Below are 24,491 nucleotides of genomic sequence, written 5' to 3'. Positions count from 1 at the left end.
CATGAACTTGGCTCTCATCTTAACCTTAACCCTGAGTCTCTAATTGACATTCCTCTTACCTTGATGCTCATTATGATCCTGATCCTGACCGTTAACATGTCCCTGACACTTGCCCTGAGCTTGACTTATCTTTGACAATGACAGCTTCTCTCACACTGATTGTGAATACTGTGATAAATGAGATACTCCCCACCTTCAATCTGATTCTGACCCTCAACTTCACTCTGCCCCTAGACTGAATCCTCACCTTGACAAGGACCATCATACTGACACACCCTGCCCTTGAACTTGCACCTTGATGCTGAACTACACTCTACACTCAAGCTGAAACTAGTCTGCACACCAAGCCTGACCATGATCCTGATCCTGACCCTCATCTTGACCTAGACCTCAACTTCATCCTGACCTGGGTCCTCATCCTAATGCTGAGCCTCACACAGAACATGGACTCACACTTGGCTGTCACCATTGACACCCTAATCCCATCATGACCTTGAACCTAATCTAGACCCTGACCCTGAATTGAACTTCACACTGACACTGACTTTCATTATTATGATGACTCGTCCTCAGCCTGATCGTCACCTTCATCTTGACCCATCCTCACTTTGAAACTTAACCTTGAACTTGATTTTGACTATAAACCAAACTCTGACCCTCTGTGGTAAGCAGAATAATGTCCCCCCCCCCACCGAAGATGCCCATGTCCTAACCTATGAATACATTGCCTTACACACAAAAGGGACTTTGCAAATGTGATTAAAGGGTACAGACTTTGAGATGGAAAGAGTGTCCTGGATTATGCAGATTGGGCCAATGTAATGGGGGTTGGGGGGAGGGAGAGTTGGAGGAGGAGGACTTAATTCCTTCCAGCAGCAATAGAAAAGGGACCCACCTTGACTTTTAATTGACCTTGACCTTCACAATGAACATCATGCTCACCCTGACCCTGACACTACCTCACATTGATCTTGACCCTGAACCTGACACTGACTCTAATCCTGAACATCAACCTCACCCTCACCTTGACCCTGAATCCTACACGGAACTGGACATCCACTGTCAACTTGAATCCAACTTTCAATCTTACTTTCACCCTGACAATAACCATCATCCTAATCCTGACATTCATCCTCTCACTGATCCTCTCTAATGGAGCCTCAACCTGATCCTAACCTTGGCTCTCACACTGATCTTGAACTTGATCTTGAACCTAACCCTGGATCTAAAATTTCCCTCATAGTGATCTTGTCCTTGAACCTGATTCTGACACCATGACCCTGACCATTGTCTTATCTTGATCCTTAACCTGACATAGAATTTTACCTTGAACTGGACACTCACCCTCACGCTGATTCTGATCTTCATCACTCTGTCTCTGATCTTACCCTCATCCTGACTGTGACCCTGGCTGCTCGGACATTGAGCTTGATCATGACCTTCACCCTTACACTAACTCTGATCTGATCTTGGCCAGGGCCACGACCAAAACCAGGGTGAGGTCCAGGGTTGGGGCTAAGGCTAGGTAGGGTGAGAGCCCGGGCAGGGGCCGTGATGAGGGAAGTACCAGGTTAGAGCCAGGGCTTGGGCAAGGGCCAGTGCCAGTGTAAGACGGAGGCTGAGGGTCATTCTGAAGGTGATTGTGAAGGCCAGGGTCGGGGCTAGGGCAAAGCTCAGGATGAAGGTGTGTATTAGGGTGAGTCAGGGTCAGGTGAGGGTAGGGACAGGAGTATGGTAGATGTCAGATGCTAATGAAATCAAGGGTGATGATTAGGGCGAGGTTGAGGAAGAGGGTCAAGGTCTGGATAAGGGCCAGCACCAGGGCAAGGGCTCGGGAGGTGCTGGGTTCAGGGGCACCACAGGGTCCCGCGTGAGGGTCAGGGCGAAGGTCAGAACGAGGATGAATGTCAGTATAAGGGGGTGGGCGAGGGTCTCAGCGAATGTCAGGACAAGGGTTAGAAGCCAGTCTAAGGCCAAGTAGAAGCAGGGCCGGTGAGCGGATTAGTAGAAGTGGGTGTTCCGAACGGAAGCGCGGAGGCTGGGCGAGGATGAAGCGAGCGGGCGGGGCTCGGCCTGCGGGGGCGGAAGCGCAGCGAAGGCGTAGCCCGACCCAGGCAACCACGGGGGCTGGCGCCGTGGAGCCGCAGATGGGTTTGCCCGAGCTGCTGCTGCACGTCTTCTCCTTCTTGGAGGCCCGAGACATGCTCTGCGTCGCCCGGGTGGATAAGGTAGCGCGTCCTGTCCCAGGCGGGAGGCAGGGCTGGGCTCCCGGTCACTGGCGTGTCCATGGTCGGCCCGTCCCCTCGGAGCCTCCGTTTCCCAAATCTGGGAGGGAGCGTCGGACGGCCCTGAATCCGCGATCTGCAGAGGACGCTCTTGGCCCCCGGGGTGGCGACCTCGGCGACCTATGAAGGCGTTGCTCAGAAAACCTCTTATCCCTCTGTTCCTCCGTCTGTCGGTGTGTCCAGAGCCCCTGCGCGGTTGGCTTGCACTGGGCACCTGTGAACAGGGTTCACCCCTAAGATTGGCCTAGGGATCCCACCTCTTCTGGAATATTCTGGAATTTCCCTTCTGGGGCCTGCCTGGAAAGCCGTGCCCTCCCTGTGAGTGGCACCTCTTCCTGCGGGCTCCGCCTGTCCCTTCCCAGCCAGTCGAACTCCTGTACTGGCTGTGCTCCCTAAGTGCCTGTTCAGTGCGTTAGTCTGATCTGCGCTTCTGCCCCTGTTGTGCTCCGAGCTCTTCCTCCTCTGTGCTCTTCCTCAGCACAACTGTGACTAAATGATCACATACTGTGCTTGTTAAATGTTTGCTTCCCCCCCACCCCCGCTAGACTCATTCTTTTGTCTCTTGCATCACTGTGTGTATAACCACTGTATGATCACTGTGTGTATACACTCAGCGTATGGCTTGATATTTAGTGTACTCTAAGTAAACGTTTGTTGAGTAAATGAATTTCTTTACTTTTAAAATACATTATTATATCATTTTACAAAAAGATTAATCAACAGACCCTTACCTGAATTGTGTAATTATAACTTAAATGTATCAAGTAAAATACTGGGTTGTTATCCCCATTTTTACCAATAGGGAAAGTGAGTATCGTGCCGAGAGTGCATTGGCTGAGGTCACCCAGGTAGTCTCCCAGCAGATTTTGAAAGGGAGGTGCCTTTTACCCTTTGATAGCAGCAACTTCTCCAGGTTCTGGTTTCCCTGTTAGGTAAAATGAGGTCAATAAACCCTGCCTCACAGTGTCATCATGAAGATCAGCATCTAACAGAGGCATTCTCCAAGGTGGGTAACACCCATTTTGCAGGTTATATTACATATTATAATTTTATGTTAGGGAAGTAAGAACATCTCAGTTGGGTTTTGAACTGGGAACTATAGAAAAAAAGAATGCGGAAATCTTCTTACCTGGTTTGATTATTGCAAAATATCAACTTTACATTCCTACTAGCCAAAAAGATTTCTTAAGGACTGAGAAACTTTGATCTCGGGTGAGTGAGGGCTGTGGAAGTAGGAACCTGGGCTCAGACAGGGTGGTTGTTATTTCTGCCCGGGCCTGGAAAGCCACGTATCTGGCTGGGACCCTCAGTAGGTCTGGGCCACAGAAAGCTCCAGAGTGGTTTCTACTGAAGCTGTATAGGCTCCAGAACCCAGGGTGGCCCAGCTGGAGAGGCCAAGAAGTTCCAGGATGCAGGTGTGGGCCTGAGGGAGGGGGAGGCAGGGTACTGTGATCCCTTCCCAGGGCCACCTGAGCCTCTTCCAGATAACTTCTGCAGAGAGAAGTTTGTGGGAATACGGCCTGTGTGCCCTCCCCAGGTAGCAGTTCTGTTCCTCCACCTTGGCATCTCTGGGACATCCCTTTAGCCAGAGCCTTAATTTACTCCATTGCAGCAGCCTTCTTATGGGTCCTGCTGCTCTGCCCTCGTTTCCAGTCTTTCCTTCTCTCTCTCTTTTTTATTCAATTGGCCCTACCACGTGGCTTACAGGATCTTAGTTCCCCAACCAGGGATCCAACCCGTGCCCCCTACAGTGGAAGCTCAGAGTCTTTTTTTTTTTTTTTTTTTAATATTTATTTATTTATTTATTTTGCTGCATCGGGTCTTAGTTGCGGCACACGGGATCTTTGTTGTGGCACGTGGGATCTTTCGTTGCGGTGCACGGGCTCTCTAGTTGTGGCGCATGGGCTCTAGAGCGTGCATGGGCTTAGTTGCCCCAGCATGTGGGATCTTAGTTCCTCGACCAGGTATCCAACCCATGCCCCCTGCATTGGAAGGCGGATTCTTAACCATTGGACCACCAGGGAAGTCTCCAAGTCCTTCCTTCTCATAGCAGCCTAAAACACAGTTTGACTTGCCACTCTTCCATTCACAGTTCTCAAGTGACTTCTCACTGTTTTTGCCCTTCTGACTTCCAAGAGTTGGTCTAAGCCTGTCTCCAGCTCCTTTCTCTATGTTCTGATTAAGGCAACTTACTCATCATCTTTTTCATACTTCTGAATCTTTGCCCAAGCGGATCTTTCTCTCCCTGAAATACTTCAGCCGTTTTCTTAGAGGATAACTACTCATCCTTCAGGAGTTGATCAGTAGTTACTTCTGAACCCCTTGGCTCCAACTGAGTTGGTCATTCTCTCCTTTGTCATTCATTATTTGGTGTGTTTTATTTGATGGTCTGAATTTGTCTCTAGCTCCCCAGGGTGAGTGTTCTTGAGTGCAAGCACTGGGTCTCATTTAGCTCTCTGTCCCCTCCACAGGGCCTGGCAGGCTAGGCACTAATTGCATGTTGACTGACCAGATACCCTTCTAGGTCTGGAATGAGGCTTCAAGGACCAAGGAACTGTGGAGGTGAGTGGAGGAAGAGCCAGGCCTGCTCAGGAGAGTATCCCTCAAAGGAGAGAGGGGTGTACTTTTCAGCACTCACTGCGTTTCCGTTAAGTAGACAAGAAGGGACAATCCACAGCCCTTACCAGCAGGAAACTCCTCCCTAGTTGGGGGTGTGAGACTTTTTTTATAGTATATTGAAATATAAGCGATTTTGTTAATCAAGTGGAGGTTGATGTAGGTGGGGGTACCAAACTCAGGGGCAGAAATGTACAGCAAATTGAATGCAGCTGGCTGATAGACAAATCAATAGACAAATAAACCACTTTTACTTGATTTCAACTTTGGTGTAACAACATAGTTATATAAGCATGTTTGATATTAGAACTTAAATAAAATTCAAAAAATTAAAAGTAGAAAATAAAAAATATTTTAATCATTAAACTATTAAAATTTTCTTTTCTGTTCATTCCTCCTTTGGAACCTGACATCTTTGCTTTTGTCCCAAGAGGTAAGTGTCAGATCTTCTGCCTCTTGCAGAATATAGGACAGACTATATAGCCTTGACTATCAACTAGGAGCTATATTTAGTTTTAGTCTTTCCTGATGGAAAACAACTGTTCACATGAAGTTTCCTCCAAACATGGAGGGAATCTTTGCTTGATGGTTTTTATTTTTAGAATAACTGTGAATTGATATATTTGAGAATTGTGGAATGCCAATCTTGCCATATTTATTTTTCAGTATCATACAGCACTGTTCTGTTTGTTGCTTTTTATTCAGTTTTTTTATTGCTAATAATATTAATTAGAAAAATGATGTTAATCTCTAGTCAATTTTGAAGTAAGGGAACTTTTATTGGATTTCAGTCTTTATCTCTACAATTTGGGGGATGTACTCTAGATAGAACATTCAATTCTGGAAATTGATTTCTCTGTAGATAAGTGGACAAGAGAATGTCTTGCCAAATGTGATTCTCAAAGACACTGTGTCACTAGAAATAAATGAGTTGACTCATAGATTGGTGTAACTATTTGTGGAAGCCCTTGGAGGGCAATTCTCACAGTTGGAATGGGTAGGATGCCAACCCTAAACCCTAGTCTTTGTTCTCATCTTTACTGATAAGCTGGGGTAGGAATTTCCCTTTGAGTAACATAAGTAATATATTTCTTTCAGCAGTTCAAAAAATCTCTTGTGCAGCTTATCACCTAACCCCCACATGTATGCATGTGTTACCATATTGTGTGTACCTCCAGGTTCCTCAAGCAGATTCTTCAGCTGTCTGCAAGCCAAGTCACGAATGGGTTTTCGGTTCATTACTATTTTATAGTTTTTGGTGCTAAACTCTGTTTAGCATACAGTCATTCTTTGGGATGGTATCCTTGACCTATGTTCATATAAAAAACACTGGGTTTATGTTTCTGGAACTGGGACAACTGCAACAGCATTCCAGGAGCATCGTCACACGCACGTGTTATTTCTAATGTTGTACCTGTCATGGGTACTAGGCCCCAAAACTCTCCAGGCCCATAGGAACTCTTACGGACACAGTAAATGAACGTGGTTAACCGGTCATGTGTTTTTAATATGTACTCTATAATTCTAATTTAAAACACTGCAAGTTACTTCTTTAAAATGCTTCATGACCTTTTAAATTCTGCCATCTCTTTAACACACTATGTGTTAGATTTTTGGTTAAAAGGAAAATTGCAAATATTTGCTTTTGTTTAAGGTACAAATATCTTTTTTTTGTTTGTGTACAGTAGATTGTTTTGCTGTTAATTGCTATCTGAAAGATTTTGGTGCCATGGTGTTTTTTCACTTGATACATCCTTGTATTTCAGAGGCTTGTATTTCTCATACTTTACTCATGTGCACACTTTAGCCTTGTTGACAGTCTGCCCTTTTTTTGGTCAAATCACTTGGTGTTATTTCTTCTGAATATTGGTCATGGTTCCTACTTATGGTTTGATGTATAATGGCCATAAATATGTAGAAATCGACTTCACTTCCACAAAGAAATGTTATCCCCCCTTTTTCTTAAACCACATTATCTTCTTAGTCTAGCTTTTATTTTCACACTGTTTAGGTTGAGATATGGGTACAAGAAATTTCCCTTTCTGATTATTTCAACTAAAAGAAAATCAACAACATAAGGATGATGATGTGAGGCAGCTGATACTCAGCCTCTTAGTCCAAGAGATAAACGGGATGGTGAAAGCCACGGTGGAGCTGAAAGCTCATTCTTTTTTTTTTTTCGGCTGTGCCATGCGGCTTGCAGGATCCTAGCTCCCCGACCAGGGATAGAACCCAGGCCCTCAGCAATGAAAGCGCAGAGTCCTAACCACTGGACCACCAGGGAATTCCCTGAAAGCTCATTCTTGTCTGAAGAGTACCATTCTGTGTGGCCCCAGATAAATTTTTCCAGGTGAGAATTTGATTTCAGTATAGTTAGATCTTCTTCTTTTACCTAATTAGTATGTGAAATCTCTCGATTTTTAAGTATTGGCAGCTAGTTCACATAGGCCAATCCTATGCAGGCCAGACAAGGTAAACTGGATGCCCATTCTGCCTGCAGGCTGTGAGTATGCTACTTCTGGTAGAAGGAACAGGGTTTCAGTGGGTACAGGAAAACCCATATCCAACATAAGCACTGGATCCTTCACAGTGTGTTAGAAGGTCACTGGTGCCTAGTACAGAGCCTGACACATAGGTGCTCAGTGAGTGTACAGGCTTTGAATGGAGAGAAACTCTTTGCGTTGTACTTATTGGGACCATGGGCTGTGAGCTACTTATTTCCCACCCAGCCTCATTTTTCTCCTCTGTGAGATATGACTGGAGTCCTCTGATGCTGTATCAACTCTGGTGACTGTAAATTTTGAAAGCCTTTGTCCATGGGGCCTCCCTACTCCTCTCCCAGATGTTCACTCTCCTTGTGTTTTACTCCCATGGCACCATAGGCTGCCCCTTCTGAAACTTAGCATTTCTCTCCAGAATTTTAGTTTTACTTATCCTCCTAACCACCAGCTGCGAGTACTCATAGGGCAAGGACCATGTCTCACTTACTTTGGGGTCCACAGACTAGGTGGGGATTCAGTATTCTCCATAGTGTGGATGAGCTAATGTTTTATCTTCAACAACCTTATAAGCGAGTTGCTATCATAGAATTGACAGTAGTTATTGATACATACAAGTTAAGGATGCAGACTCTTGCAAAATGGTGGATTAATGACTTCTGAAAATTTTCTCCTCCGTAAAAGCAATGAGAAAACTGGCATAAATTGTCAAAATCAACTTTTACAGAACTGTGGAAATTAACCAGAGACTTACAGTAGTCTGGGAAATGTTTATTCAAGAAAAAAATGGCTTATTCTCAGTAAGAGCAGCAAGTGTTCACTTGCCCTGTTCCCATAACAACCTTCCAGCTTTGTGTTAGCTTTGAATACCAACAGTTCACAATCAATCACAGTGAAACCAGGAGCCGCAGTCACTGGAAGGGTAAGAATGGGATGAGAGATTCTTCAAAGCCTTATTCCCAGAGAATTGTCATTGTTCGACCTGTCTGGTGTTTCCTGGAAGATCTCACGTGTAAGCTGTCTTTATTTTACCTTGCTTGGTGTTCATCCAATGTGAAAAACCTTTACCTTGGGGCATTTGTCAAAACAACTAAAGAGAATTGATTAACTTTTTAATTAGTCTTTAATCAGAGTTGATGAATGATAGTTAAGGAAACAATAGGCTAACCAAAGAGTTTAAAAGGAAAAGCTGGGAATGTGATGTCCTTAGGGGTTTTGGAACGCTCCAACACATTCCTAGGAATCTAGAAGGCCAAGTGCTTGTGCAGGGCTGTGTGCTAACTCAGGGAAGATATAAAAGGGCTCTAAACTTTTACCTCTGGTTAACCTTGAGGTTCTGTGGAAGCAGGAAGTGAAGACTAAGGCAGAGAAGTCAACTGCCTGGCTGAGTGTTGCACACATGCCCCAACCTGCACATAGAGCCTTTGGCAATGACTAGGAAACTTAGTGGTTCCAGAAATTTAGGAAACCTCTGTCCTCTCATTACTGCACATTAATTTAACTGAGCAGAGACATAAGTGGCCCTACATAACAAAGAATACAGACTTTCAGAGTTACTTCAGAAACTTTTCAGAGTTACTTCACTAAACAAACAAAAAATAATAACGGCAATAATAACAAACCGGGGGTGGGGTGGAATCAGATTTCCAGAGTTCTACATTATGTTATTTAAAATGTTCAGTTTTCAACAGAAGTTATAAGTCATGCAAAGAAATAAAGTGTCGCTAGTATACAGGAAACAAAGCAAACAATAAAGACTGTCCCCAAGGAAGCCCAGGCATCAGACCTACTAGACAAAGACTTTAAATCAACTATTTTAGTATGTGCAAAGAACTAGAGGAAACCACGTGAAAAGAACTGAAGGGAAGTATGAGAACAGTGTCTCATTTAATAGAGAATATTAATAAAGAGAAATTATAAAAAAATAACTAAACAGAAATTATGGAGTAGGAAAGTACAATATCAAATTAAAAATTCAAGAGCAGATTTGAGCAGGCAGAAGAAAGAATCAGTAAACTGGAATATAGGTCAGTTGAGATTATCCAGTCTGAGGAATGCAATGAAGCTAAAGATGAAGAAAAATGAATAGTGCCTAAGAGACCTGTGGGACACCATCAAGCATGCAAGCAACAGATAATAGGGAGTTCCAGATGAGAGGAGAAAGAAAGTAGAAAGTATTTAAAGATATGACTGAAAACTTCCCAAATTTGATGAAAAATGTTAATTTACACATCCAGAAGCTCAGTGAGCTGCAAGTAGGATAAAGTCAAAAGAGTTCCATGTCGAGACACATTATAATCCAACTTGAAAGCCAAAGACAGAACCTTGAAAGCATCAAGACAGAAGCAACTCATCATGTATGGGACAACCCCAATGAGAGTAACGGTTGATTTCTCATAAAAAACCATGGAGCCCAAAAAGGAGTGTGCTGATATGTTGAAGGTGTGGGAAGAAAAAGATTGTCATCAAGAATTCTATATCCTTTGCTGTGCAAAAGCTTTGAAGTTTCATTAAGTCCCATTTGTTTATTTTTGTTTTTATTTCCATTACTCTAGGAGGTGGATCAAAAAAGATCTTGCTGTGATTGATGTCAAAGAGTGTTCTTCCTATGTTTTCCTCTAAGAGTTTTATAGTGTCCAGTCTTACATTTAGGTCTCGAATCCATTTTGAGTTTATTTTTGTGTATGGTGTTAGGGAGTATTCTAATTTCCTTCTTTTACATGTAGCTGTCCAGTTTTCCTGGCACCACTTATTGAAGAGACTGTCTTTTCTCCAATGTATATCTTTGCCTCCTTTGTCATAGATTAGTTGACCATAGGTGCCTGGGTTTATCTTTGGGCTTTCTATCTTGTTCCATTGATCTATGTTTCTGTTTTTGTGCCAGTACCATATTGTCTTGATTACTGTAGCTTTGTAGTATAGTCTGAAGTCAGGGAGTCTGATTCCTCCAGCTCCGTTTTTTTTTTTTTTTTTTTTTTGCACAACAAAGGAAACCATAAACAAGACGAAAAGACAACCCTCAGAATGGGAGAAAATATTTGCAAACGAATCAACGGACAAAGGATTAATCTCCAAAATATATAAACAGCTCATTCAGCTCAATATTAAAGAAACAAACAACCCAATCGAAAAATGGGCAGAAGACCTAAATAGACATTTCTCCAAAGAAGATATACAGATGGCCAAGAAGCACATGAAAAGCTGCTCAACATCACTAATTATTAGAGAAATGCAAATCAAAACTACAATGAGGTATCACTTCACACCAGTTAGAATGGGCATCATCAGAAAATCTACAAACAACAAATGCTGGAGAGGGTGTGGAGGAAAGGGAACCCTCTTGCACTGTTGGTGGGAATGTAAATTGATGCAGCCACTATGGGGAACAATATGGAGGTTCCTTAAAAAACTAAAAATAGAATTACCATATGATCCAGCAATCCCACTACTGGGCATATACCCAGAGAAAACCGTAATTCAAAAAGACACATGCACCCCAATGTTCATTGCAGCACTATTTACAATAGCCAGGTCATGGAACCAACCTAAATGCCCATCAACAGACAAATGGATAAAGAAGAAGTGGTACAGGGGCTTCCCTGGTGGTGCAGTGGTTGGGAATCTGCCTGCCAATGCAGGGGACACGGGTTCGAGCCCTGGTCTGGGAAGATCCCACATGCCGCGGAGCAACTAGGCCCGTGAGGCACAATTACTGAGCCTGCGTGTCTGGAGCCTGTGCTCCGCAACAAGAGAGGCCACGAAAGTGAGAGGCCCACGCACCGCGATGAAGAGTGACCCCCCACTTGCCGCAATTAGAGAAAGCCCTCGCACAGAAATGAAGACCCAACAGAGCCATAAATAAATAAATAAATAAATAAATAAATAAATAAATAAAAATTTAAAAAAAAAAAAAAGAAGAAGTGGTACATATATACAATGGAATATTACTCAGCCAGAAAACGGAACGAAATAGAGTCATTTGTTGAGACGTGGATGGATCTAGAGACTGTCATATAGAGTGAAGTAAGTCAGAAAGAGAAAAACAAATATCTTATATTAACGCATGTATGTGGAACCTAGAAAAATGGTACAGATGAACTGGTTTGCAGGGCAGAAGTTGAGACACAGATGTAGAGAACAAACGTGTGGACACCAAGGGGGGAAAACCACGGTGGGGTGGGGATGGTGGTGTGCTGAATTGGGCGATTGGGATTGACATGTATACACTGATGTGTATAAAATTGATGACTGATTATAAATAAATAAACAAATAAATAAATAAATAATTCTATATCTAGCAAAATGAAGGAGAAAATTAAGACATTCCCAGATTAACAAAAGCTCTGAGAATTTGTTGCTAGTAGACTTGCCCTACAAAAAATACTAAAGAGAGTCTTTCAGATTGATATGAAAGGACATTAGACAGGAACTTGAATCCACGTGAAGAAGTAGCAGCAGTAAAGTAACCATATGGGTGTATATAAAAGGCAACATAAATGAATTCTTTTGTTTGTAACTCCTTTTTTCCTATGTGATTTAAAGGACAACTGCATAAAACAATAATTGTGACTCTCCCTTGGGTACATAATGTATGAAGATGTAATCTGTATGACAATAAGAGCATGAATGAGAGGGGCATAAAATGGAGCTACACAGGAGCTAAGTTTTTTGATACTATTAAGTTGATATTAATCAAAACTAGATTGTCATAAATTAAGATTTTTATCCAGTAATCCCCAAGGCAACCACTAAGAACTAAAAGAATATACAGTTGAAGAAATGACAAGGCAATAGGACACAAGAAAATACTTAATACAAAAGAAGGCAGTAATAGAGGAATAGAAGGAAAAATGAATAGAAATAAGCAAAATGACATGTAAATCCTATCTTATCAGTAGTTGTATTAAATATATATGGATTAAACACTCCAATGAAAAGGCAGAGATTGGCAGAAGGGATTAAAAATATCCAAGTATATGCTGTCTACAATAGACACACTTTAGATTCAAAGATACAGGTTGAAAATAATAGAATGGAAACATATACCATGCAAACAGCAACCAAGAGAGAGCTAGAATGACTATGCTAATATCAGACAAAACAGACTTTAAGACAAAAAGTGTTACTAGGGACAAAGAAGGATATTTTATAATAATAAACAGATCAATCCATCAAGAAGATCTAAAAATTATAAATGTAAATGGACCTAATAACAAAGCAACAAAATGCATGAAGGGCTGACAAAATTGAAGGGAGAAATAGTTCAACAATAGTTGGCGGCTTCAAAAAAATGCAGACTCTTGAGTTCCAGTTGCATGACCAAGGCTGCATGACCCTGGGTTAGTTGTTTAACCTCTCTCTCATGTCTAAAATGGAGATGAGGACCTACCTTATGGGGTTGTTATATAGATTGACTGGAAACACGAAAAGCACCTATTCCTGACATGTGGTGAGCACTCGTTCAGTGTCATATCATTATCCCCATTTAACAGTGGAGGAAACTGAGGCCTACATAGGCAAAGTGAGTTGTCCAAGCTAGTAGATGGTGAAGCTGGGAATCAAAGCTAGGCCTATTGATGCCAAAACACCTTCTAATGACTCCTTTTCTGCCTGGGACTGTGGGTCTTTGTTTCAGGCAGCTGTGTCTGAGACGCTGGTCCTCCTGTAAAGCCTCCCAGACGACCCTGGGCACACAGACATGGAAACAGTACGATCTCTGCTGATCCGAGCTGGAGTTCCGAATGGAATCTGGGTGGCCAGAGAAGGACTTTATCTGCAAAGCCATTGCTGGGCACAAAGGTACGGGGTGGGGAAGGTGGTAACTCTGTGCATTCCCACTCTTTCCCTGGTCAGATCTCTAGGGATTTGGTTTTTCAGCCAATTAGTTGGCAAATGCCACATAATGAGGACATACCCTGCTATGTTCTATACCTGTGTTATCATTTGATCCTCACAGAGATCATTACATCTATTTCAGAGTAGAAAGAAACAGAAACTAAGAGATAAGGATGTTGTAACTGTTGTTCACAGTAACATGGCTGGTGGGTGGTAGGCAGTCCTGGGCATGATACCCAAATTGTAAGTCTGAAGTCCCAGCTCTTTCTGTCCACCACTGTCCCCAGAATCATCACCTGTCATGCTCCTGAGAGAGAAGAGGAATGACTTGCCTGCCTCCCCTTCACCAAGTTGACTGTTCACATGCCAGGCATCCATGTGTGTGCTTAAGGCAAGTCTGTGTTCTCTTTCAGGAGAGATAGATGAGCTGGCCTACATCTCAACCAAAGAGTACTGGTTTGATGGGCGGGAGAAGTCCGTGGTGTGCACCGTGTCGTCAGATGGCTCCGTGTGTGCCTGGGATCTGCAAGAGGTGAGCTGTCCAGGAGGGGGCCAGGATGAGAAGGGACCAGATGCTGCTATGTCCTCAGTCTTAGCGAGGCCCTTTGCCTTTATTCTCTTTAACCATCACAGCCAACTTGTGAGGTGAGGAGTGGGAGCCCCATTGTACAGATGAGAAATCTGAGCTGCAGGAGGCTCAGTCGCTGTGCCAGGTCACACTTCAGACTTGAGTCTGATCGCAAATGCCCTTGACTCTCTGCTGTCTTGCCTCAGGGAGATGGGCATTTTTGCAGTGCCTGATGGAGGCTGTTTATGCAAGGGGATGACAGCTGCCATGCCCAGTTCTGTGATGTCCACATTGGAGCCAATGCCAGCCTCTGGGTGGTTTTGCCCAGATAATGCAGCTTTTACTCACCCCACTTGCAAACTTAAGTGTTACAACCTCGATAACTTGATTAGTATTTTGGACTTGGTTGGTACTAATTGTTAAAAAGCTTTCCTATCCATTTTCATATTCTCTGATTGCTCTTTTTTGTTGTTTAAAGGATACAGTTATTTGCATCATATGTCTTTCCTCCATGGTCTGTTTTTCATTTGTTTATCATGTTTTTTTTTCTCTTCCACGTGCTTTATTTTCCTCATAGACAGTGATGTTTGACATTATAATTTCGAGTGAAGGTCTCTGGTGACTGATGGGTGCAGGTGGCTGGTCTCTGTTTCATTGCAGTTGTGTTGCTCTGAAAGAGACCCCCCTTAGGCTGTGGACATGAGACCACACAGGCTTAGATGAGGGGCTCTTGGGCAGGAAGAAGACCTGAAGGCTGGGAGGTTCCATAGTTGCCAAAACAAAAAGTCTTGACTTGAACATAAAGAGCTTTGGTGCTGGGGTGGCAGACCTTTTCTGTAAAGGGCCAGAGAGCAAATATTTGAGGCTTTGCAGACCACATGGTCCTGTTGCAACTACTTAACTATGTGGCTGAAAAGCAGAAGCAGCTGTAGACAAGAAGTAAACAAAAAGGGAGTGGCTATGTTCCAGTAAAACTGTACTTATGGACCCTCACATGTGAGTTTCTTGTTTTTTTCATGTGTCATGAAATATTCTTTGATTTTTTTTTTTTAACGAAAATACAAAAATGGTTAGTGGGCTGGGTTTGGCTGCAGGCTGTGGTTTGTTGAACTCTAGTGTGGTCCGTTGGTCACAGTGTGGGACTGTTAGACAGGGCTAGACCCCTCTGCACCCATTCTGCCTGGCTTGCCAACCTTAATCCTCTTTGTGAACACATCTCCAATCTTACTTTATTTTTAGAAAGCTCAATCATTTTGTTGGAGTCATGCAGTATGTAGCCTGTTTCTGTGCTCTGTTCCCCTGGTTGCTACTTTCTATTCTGAAATGGGAAGGGGAGTTTCACTGCTTCTTTGCCCACTTCCATACTACTAGCCACTGGTGAATAATGTGTATTCTCCGAGACCTAGTTGACATGACCCAGTCACCAGTGCCGAGTTCCTACTAGTAATAGTCTTGTTAGCTATTTAAGCAACAGAAATCAACTGTTGATTTGTTGATGTGAGGGGGAAGAAAGAAAAGAATGGAAGAATACTGGGATATCATGGTTGGAAAAAGATCATGCTAACATGATAACACCTGATAGAAAAAGAACCGTAATAACTCCAAATTGGAAAGAAACACCATGTGGCAACTCTGAGAAACTCAGAAACAGCAATTAGAGGATTGGTTCTCTGACACCCTATCCTAATGTGCCGTGGGCCTGCTGGACCTGGGCTCTTTACCTCGCTGTTCTAGCTTTCAGAATCCTGGGAGAGACCATGTATCTGGGAATCAGCCCATCTCGGACCAGTCATTTTCCTCTGTGCTAATGGCCGTGACAGGGCATGGGCCTTCGCCAGGCCTGGCCCGCGGTGGCACTGCTGGGTACACCACTGGGAAGGGCATGTTCTGAGCAGGGCAGTTGCAGATATGCAACAGAAACTGTTTACAACCACAAGGCTGAATTAGCTTATCTGTAAACCTGGGTTCCTTGGGGACCAAGTGAGACGTTCCACGTGGAAGTTCACTTTATGCAGCCCTGCAAAGCCCAGGTCCTGAGTACAGCCCAGGTCCCCAGCACAGCCTAGGTCCCAAGCACAGCCCAGATCCCGGGCAGGGTGGGTAGTGTTGGGTCCTGCCTCCCTGCCCAGCCTTCTTCAGTTGAGCCATAGGTAACCACTGGGAGTGCTTCAGACATCCTGTGCCCAGTGCACATGAAGGACCCCACCCTCAATCCCCCTGCAATGGCGCCAACCCCAGGCAGTCTCAACACCCACGCTCAGCCACTGCTCTCCTCCAGGACACACCTGTCTCCTCTATGGTGGAACATTGCTTCTGTGTTGTGTTCCCTACCATGCTGTGCAGCCTGTGAGGATGGGGATCATATCCTTTACAGCTACATGTCCCCAGTGTGCACTGGGTGATGGTCGAATGAATGAAAATAATAAGTGTTTAGGAAATAAATGGGCCCTATGTGAGTTGTTACATTAATTTTGTTGTTGCCTAGGGCACGGAGATCTGTCGAGCCCTCTACAGCCTGCAGCTCTGGTGAATTTGGTGACTTACCCTCGGCTGCAACTGGTTGTCACCGTGGACGAGCGGGGACTGATCAAAGTATGGAAAGCAGAGAACGGGTGTGAGCAAGCCTCCTGCCTGCCTACATACTCGTCTTCATTGGAGGCCTGTGACTTTCCAGAAGGCCCCCTCCTGCTGGTGAGTGACCCAGCTCTCAGGAACCTCTGCTGTTTCCCAGGGTCTGTGGACCTGGCACCAGACCACTGTGCCAGGTGGCACTTCAAGCCAGGCCCTCCACATGGCAGACCAAGTGACCACATAATTCTGCTCGGTCCCCCAAGCTCCTCCTTGCCTGCCATGTGGAGGGCAGACTCCTCATCCCCCTTCGGCTCTAGTGTGCCACAGCCTGTTCCTTGGCCCCATCTCTGCAGCCTCTCACCCTTTCAGAGTGAGGTCCAGCCCTGTGGGCTGCCTGTGTTTTCTTGTCCACGGGCCCCTGCTTTCCTGTCTCCTGGTCCTACTCATAGTCTTTCTTCCCCTTGCAGTTCCTTCTCACTACTGCATTCTCACCCTTCTTTCCCCCTTTTCAAGTCTCCACGAGGGCCCAACTCAAAGGAAAACTGAGGCATGTTCGACAGAATGCAAGCATTTGCCTCAGATGATGAAGGCCTTCTGCTGCCAGGACATTTGTTTTAGAGGTGATTCTTGGGCATTGGGAGGGAGCATTTGGCCAGAGAGAAATGGCAAAAGTGGGTGTTAGCTGGCAGATTGAGGAAGTAGCTCTCACCTGGGGGCAGTATCCTCCTCCTGGAGGGAAGGAGGTCTTTGCAAGTGTGGGCAAACTGGCATCCCAAATATCAAGATGAGCAGACATCCAGGAACAGTTTCATATGTAAACAGAACTAACTCTGTAAAAGAACTAAGCTCGTAAACAAAAAAAGTAAAACCTGATGAAACAGATTTCACATAAACAACTCTAGTTGTTTAAAGAAGACTTTGGAATAAGTGTAATTAACATCTCCAGAGCAATTTGAGAATATACTGTGTAGATGAAGAGGAAGCCACTAAGTTTCTCTCCTGGGAATGGTAGAGCACATGATTCACACATACTTGTCAGTGAAGGACAATTAGAAAAATTAGAATATATATCAAGTCAGAGAGCTAAAGAGAGCAAACGGTTTCTAGGCCAAGATTCAGAAGATGGCAGAAATCAAAGTGCTGAGCCTAACAATGGGGCTGCTTTTGCCCTGGAGATGTTTACTACAAAGCTAAGGGGCTGAGCAGAGCTTAATAGCCAAGTAGACAAAAGTTGGACTGCAGGACCACCAAGGAATGGAGCCCTGTGAATCCTCTTACGTTGGGTGGGTTATCAAGTTTCAACCTAAGAGTGAGGGCGGTCTGAAAGTAAACAGTCCCTGAACTGGCTGCAGCTGCCCAGTTACTGGCTGGGAGTAAGTGAAAATCCTTTCTGGAGAAGGTTAACAACTCCCAAAGCCTCTCTTTTCAAATACAGTGTTCAGCACTCACTTAGAGATAAGTAGGCACATGAGGTAAGATGATATGAACTACCCAAGGCAATCTACAGATTCAGTGCAATCCCTATCAAACTACCATTGGCATTTTTCACAGAACTAGAGCAATTTTTTTTTTTAATTACATGGAAACACAAAAGACCCCGAATAGCCAAAGCAATCTTGAGAAAGAAAAATGGAGCTGGAGGAATCAGACTCCCCGACTGCAGACTATACTACAAAGCTACAGTAATCAAAACAGTATGGTACTGGCACAAAAACAGAAATATATATCAATGGAATAGGATAGAAAGCCCAGAAATAAACTCACGCTCCTATGATCAATTAATCTATGGCAAGGGAGGAAAGAATATACAATGGAGAAAAAACAGTCTCTTTGATGAGTGGTGCTGGGAAAACTGGACAGCTACATGTAAAAGAATGAAATTAGAACATTCTATAACACCATACACAAAAATAAACTGGAAATGGATCAAAGACCTAAATGTAAGTTCAGACACTATAAAACTCTTAGAGAAAAACTTAGGCAGAACATTCTTTGACATAGATTAAAGCAATATTGTTTTTGATCCACCTCCTAGAGTAATGAAAATAAAAACAAAAATAAACAAATGTGACCTAATTAAGCTTAAAAGCTTCTGCACAGCAAAGGAAACCATCAGCAAAACAAAAAGATACCCATAGAATGGGAGAAAATATTTGCAAATAATGCAACTGACAAGGGGTTAATCTCCAAAATATACAAACAGCTCATGGAGGTCTATGTCAAAAAAACAAACAACCCAAACAAAAAATGGGCAGAAGATCTAAACAGACAGTTCTCCAAAGAAATATACAGATAGCCAAAAAGCATATGAAAAGATGCTCAGCATCACTAATAATCAGAGAAATGCAAACCAAAACTACAATGAGGTATCACCTTGCACCTGTCAGAATGGCCATCATCAAAAAGTCTACAAACAGTAAGTGCTAGAGAGGGTGTGGAGAAAAGGGAACCCTCCTACACTGTTGGTGGGAATGTAAATTGGTACAACCACTATGGAGAACAATATGGAGGTTCCTTAAAAAACTTAAAATAGAGCTACCATATGATCCACCAATCCCACTCCTGGGCATGTATCTGGAGAAAACCATAATCCAAAAGGATACATACACCCCAGTGTTCATTGCAGCACTATTTACAATGGCCAGGACATGGAAGCAACCTAAATGTCCATCAACAGAGGAATGGATAAAGAAGATGTGGTACATATATGCAATGGAATATTACTCAGCCATAAAAAAGAATGAAATAATGCCATTTGCAGCAAAATGGATGGACCTAAAGATTATCATACTAAGTCAAGTAAGTCAGACAAAGACAAATATCATATGATATCACTCATATGTGGAATCTAATTTTTTTTAAAAAAGATACAAATGAACTCATTTGTAAAACAGAAGCAGACTTAATAGATACCAAAAACAAACTTATGGTTACCTAAGGGGAAACGTGGTGGGGAGGGATAAATCAGGAGCTTGGGACGAATACACACACTACTATATATAAGATGGATAACAAGAACCTACTGTATAGCACAGGGAACTCTACCCAATATTCTGTGATAACCTGTATGAGAAAAGAATGTAAAAAAGAATGAATATATGTATATGTATAACTGAATCACTTTGCTGTACAGCTGAAACTAACACAATGTTGTAAGTCAACTATACTCCATAAAAAAGAAAAAAAGATAACATGAACTAGAACCTGCAGGATAAACAGCTGACAATGTCAGTTGAGCCCCAGGGGATTTGGATATTGTAGTTAATAGACACAAACACTAGCACACCTGTGGTTGCCCTGCTCAAGGAGATAAATTTCAACAGAGAACTTAAAGCCGTGAAAAATGACATACAGATTTGGAAAAGAACCAAGTAGAAAGAAATTCTGGAGTAGCAAAACTGAATAACAAACGTTAGGACTCAGTGGATGAATTTAATAGCAGAGTGGACAGTTGAATCCCACAAAAGTCTGGGGTGGGTGGGGGGAGCTTGTGGGCCACTGGCAGTGTTCTTAACTTCGGTGGTGACATGAATATTTACTTTGTAAAAATGTACTGGGCTCTTATGTTTATGTCTTGTGCAATTTTCTATGTGTATTATATACATCAATTAAGAAGTTAAGAGTATGAAAGAATTAGTGAACTGGAAGATAAAAGTAATTATCTACAATGGAATGGGGAGACGAGGAGTGGTAAATGTGGAAGAGAGGCTGAGAGATGGAGACCAGTGCTTCTCAGACTTGAATGGGATGTGACTCACCTGTGGATCTTGTTTAAATGAAGATTCTGATTCAGTGGATCCCTGGGGATGCCTGAGATGCTGAGTTTTTAGAAGCTTCTTGAGAATATTGATGCTATCAGGTCATAGACCACACTTTGAATGGCGAGGCCATAAAGGATCCATGAAAAAATTTTAGTATTTGTTTATTTTATATCCTAGGAGTAGGTGAGGCAGGGGCGCATAGGAAACATTTGAAGAGATGACGGTAGATATTTTTCCAAAATAGACTAAGGACAGTACTCCATGGAATCAAGAAGGCCCTGCAAACCCCAAGCAGGGTAAATAAAAGTAAATCTGCATATAGACCCATCAGAGTGAACTGAGATAACTGAAGGCTAAGAAAAATGTATTTAATAGCAGCGAGAGGAAGTAAAATGACCTTCGGTGTAATACTAATGAGACTTCTTCAGGCAGAGGGAAAATGATCACAGACGAAATGTCAGAGAAGCAGGAAAGATCGATGAGCAGCAACAGTGGTAAATATGAGGAAATCTAAATATTGACTGTATAAAACAGCAACAACAATGCCTTGTGGACTTTAAACTATATGTAGAAATAAAATGCATGACTTTAGCATTTAGGCTAGGGGAGGTTTATGAGGAACTAAAAGGTCTAAGCTCCTTGAATTGTTGGAGAAGATTAAATGTACCAATTAGCAGTATACTTTATAAGGCAGGCTGCAAATAGTAATCTCTCGTCTAACTCCTAGAAGAATAGTATACAGCATATAGCTTCTAAATCATAAGAGGAAGATGAATGTGTTTTGTGGTTGCACCATAGGGGGCAGGATCAATCTGACCCAAAATGTGGCTTGGTTATTGTTGACTGAAAAAAAAAAATGCACAACCTAAAAGTTGAGAGTTATGTTTTATTGGGTGGACTTTCTGAGGACTTCAGGCCCGGGACATGGCATCTCAGATGACATTGCAGAAACTGTTCCGAAGAGGCAAGGGTGGGGAGCCAGGATATATAGGAGATTCTCAACAAAAGACCAGGTAGTCAGAACATCAAAAGATTACTGTTAATAAAAGAAAACCAGATTTCTCAAGTTATGGAATTTAGCACTTTTCTATGTTGGGGAAGATGCAAGAGCCTGGGCTCACTGAAATCATTCCTTTGATATGCACCTTAAATATCTGGGGCCAGTATCCTGTGTTTTCTCATCCTGTGTTTCCTCAGGGTACACTGGCAGAAGCAGGGGGTGCAGCAGTGGCTGAGGGTTTGGCAGTGAGCAGCCCATTTGTCTACATCCTGGGTTCCCTTAGGGCTCACCCTCCGGTGGCTGTAATATGATGGCTTGATGGCTGCAACATCCTTTGTTTACTGATATGGCAGGCAACATTTTAGTTCTCATTATCAAGACTGATGATGCCACACATGCAGCGAGTGGGAGTGAAAAGGTCCATTTTTCACATAATGAGACTTTGTTGGGAGAGCAGGGTGGGCTCCCAGGAGGCAGCTCTGGAAATGGCCTGAGGAAGCAGGGAGGAGTTACTGACTCTGGCTTTCCCTGTGGTTTGGGAGGTGGGGTTCTTACCCTGGGCCAGGGTTTACTGGTGTGAATTCTCTGCAGGTGCCCCTTTCTTATCAGCTTGCCCTGGGGTAAGAGAGGGGGGTGGTCCTTAAAGGCTATCAGCTGTCTAACATCAAAAATGGAGTAAGTTATTATGATGCATTTCTGATGTTTGATGACTGACAGGTGCATGTTTCATTTCCCCGAACCTGAACTTGTATAAGTAAGCCATATGGTCCTCTGTGAGGCCTGCGTTCTAAATTGGCAGATGAAGGGAAGTTCTCTTGAATGACTTGCTCAAGAGCTTGGTGTTGTGTGTTTTTTAAAGTGAAATGAGAGTCTTGGTCACTGTTGGTAATGTCTGGGTCTCCAAAGGGGATAGGAGTGCCTGCTATGTGCAGACATGTGTGACTATCATTTATATTTGGGGTGTTTGGGGGGCAAGAGGTCCTGAGGTCTTCCTCCCAAATGGGAAAGCTTGGGTGAGAATTTAGTTTCTGCGTTGGCTGGCCACATGGCCATGCCACTGGCAATGGCCAAAGAGTGTAAACATGCTGGTTGTTTGCTGGGGCATCAAGGGCTAAGGTGACTGAGATGACAGCCTGAAGGTCAACCATTTGTGTGGACTGTTGTGTCTGTCCTTTATCAGGGACACCTGGTAAGGTACGGGCAGCAGCAGTGCTCTGGTGGGCCGTGTGGCATGGGACAGTGGCAGTGCTGTCTACACCACGAGAGAATTCCCTTTCTTGTCTACTCAGAGGGTGGCCTGCTCTAGTGTCATTGCCTGTGGCAAGGGTCTGAGGACAACAGGAAGCTACTTCCTCCTGCACCAGATGGCCAGGCCTGCCTTCATCCTGAAGATGTCATTTCTGTCTTAGCAAGGAGGCTCCAGTGGCTGTGCGGAGCCTGCAGGATGCTACCTCCACGTCCCAAGGCATAATACGTACCTGGGAACAGAGAGCCACCTGTGATCTGAACCCGAACCTGTGATCACCTCTGTCACCGCTAGCGCCCAGATGTGGCCTGCAGCTTTCACTTTGATGGTGTGTTGTGCGGGGCTGAGGTCGGTAGGTTTTGTATCAGAAGCACTGATTTTCTTGAGGTTGCCCTGTCGGAGGATGGGGCAGGATCAACCCCCTACACAAAATTTGGCTCAGATTTGGAGACTGCTGACTTTACACATGCACCAGTGGGGTACGGAAAAGGGTATCCCCCCAAAATTCAGGTATACCCAGAGCCTCAGAATGTGACCTTTGGAAATGGTGCTGCTGCGATGTATGTATGTATGTATGTATGTATGTATGTATGTATGTATTTATTTATTTATTTAACATCTTTATTGGAGTATAATTGCTTTACAATGGTGTGTTAGTTTCTGCTTTATAACAAAGTAAATCAGCTATACATACACATATACCCCCATATCTCCTCCCTCTTGCACCTCCCTGCCACCCTTCCTATTCTGCGATGTATTTAGTTAAGGATCTCAAGATGAAATCATCCTGGATTTAGTCTGGGCCCTTAATCTAACGGTATCTTGCTAAGAAGAGGAGAGGGCACAGAGACACACACAGAGAAGCCATGTGCAGATGCCGCAGACATTGGAGTGTGCTGTTACACGCCAAGGAAAGCCCTAGAACCTTCAGAGGAAGCAGAGCCCTGCTGGTACCTTGACTTTGGGCCTCTAGCCTCCAGAACTGTGAGGGAGTAAATTTTTGTTTTTTTAAGCCACCCTGTTTTGTTACTTCAGCCCTAGGAAATTAATACAAGACTCATCTAAAACAGAACACTTAAGGAGGATGGAATTAAAAGGATGGGAAAATGATAGGCGTTGGAGATGCTAACCAGAAGCAAGCTCACACAGCTGGTAATGTTAGACGAGAAGACCGGAAGATCAAAGTTTTTACTAGATCTTAGGGGTCATTTCAAAATAATAATTTGATCAGCCTCCCAGAAAGATACAGCGAGGCTAATTTTGAATGCACTTTAAAGTATGGCCTAAAATATATACGGAACAAAAATGTGTGGAATTTCAAGGAGAAATGGTTAAAGTTACAAGCATCACGAGAAATTTCTGTTACCTGGCTAAAGAGAGATGATCTGGGCGGGCCCACTTTAATTCCATGAGTGCTTCAAAGGCAGAGAGTTTTCTCTGACTGGTCACAGAAGAGGAAGTCACAGACTCACGGGTGCGGGGGCCTCACGTGCTGGCTGCCAGGCTGTCGGTGGGCCTGAGAACAAGAATAGTCTCTGCCACCAGCCAGCAGGCAGGGAAACCTTAGTTCTGTAGCCACAATGTCCTGGACTGCCAACAACCTGAATGGGGCCCCAATGAGAACACAGCACCTTGACGCCTTGGCTTAGCTTTGTGTGACTTCGTCTCACGGGTTATTGGGAAGATGATCTACATATAGGTCTGTGGCTCATTTCAAGTTAAATTATATTTGTGTGCATGGTCAGCGTCAGGGTTCATTTTTATTTACAAATGGGTATCCAGAATTTGTAGGAAAGACCATCCTTTCTTCATCAAATTATATCATCACCTTCGTTTGTCAAAATATCAAATGACTGTATGTGTTATATGTGTTATATGTTGAACATGTGGGTCAGTCTCCACTGATCTGTTTGTCTGTCCTCATGACAGTAACACAGGGTCTTGTTTCCCACAGATTACAGTTAAGTCGTGACCTCCAGCATTTTCTTTTTTGGAAAATATATCCATTTCCATAAAATTTGTCAAGTCAGCTTGGAAATTTCTACAAAACTGCTTACTGGGATTTTGATTACTTTGAATCTATAGATTGATTTGGGGATAACTGACATCTT

General features: G+C 43.5%; 1 protein-coding gene and 1 long non-coding RNA gene across 2 annotated transcripts in view; one reads left to right on the top strand and one right to left on the bottom strand.

Annotated features, from left to right (window-relative positions):
- Positions 1-1,940: 1,940 nt before the first annotated feature.
- Positions 1,941-24,491, top strand: part of FBXW12 (F-box and WD repeat domain containing 12) — a 76,237-nt gene continuing 53,686 nt past the window's right edge. The window contains 5 exon segments of the mRNA XM_057548770.1: positions 1,941-2,228; positions 4,810-4,847; positions 13,035-13,198; positions 13,648-13,773; positions 16,297-16,493. Coding sequence (XP_057404753.1) covers positions 1,941-2,228; positions 4,810-4,847; positions 13,035-13,198; positions 13,648-13,773; positions 16,297-16,493 — 813 coding nt within the window.
- Positions 21,001-24,071, bottom strand: LOC130708448 (uncharacterized). The gene is made up of 2 exons (XR_009008662.1): positions 23,747-24,071; positions 21,001-21,170 (listed from the first exon to the last, which is right to left on the bottom strand). It is a non-coding gene; the product is annotated as an uncharacterized LOC130708448 (long non-coding RNA).

Source organism: Balaenoptera acutorostrata, chromosome 6, assembly GCF_949987535.1.
Source record: "Balaenoptera acutorostrata chromosome 6, mBalAcu1.1, whole genome shotgun sequence".
In the NCBI taxonomy this organism is placed as follows: domain Eukaryota; kingdom Metazoa; phylum Chordata; class Mammalia; order Artiodactyla; family Balaenopteridae; genus Balaenoptera; species Balaenoptera acutorostrata.
Note: the sequence above shows the minus strand (reverse complement) of the source record. Positions and strands in the feature narration are given on the sequence as shown.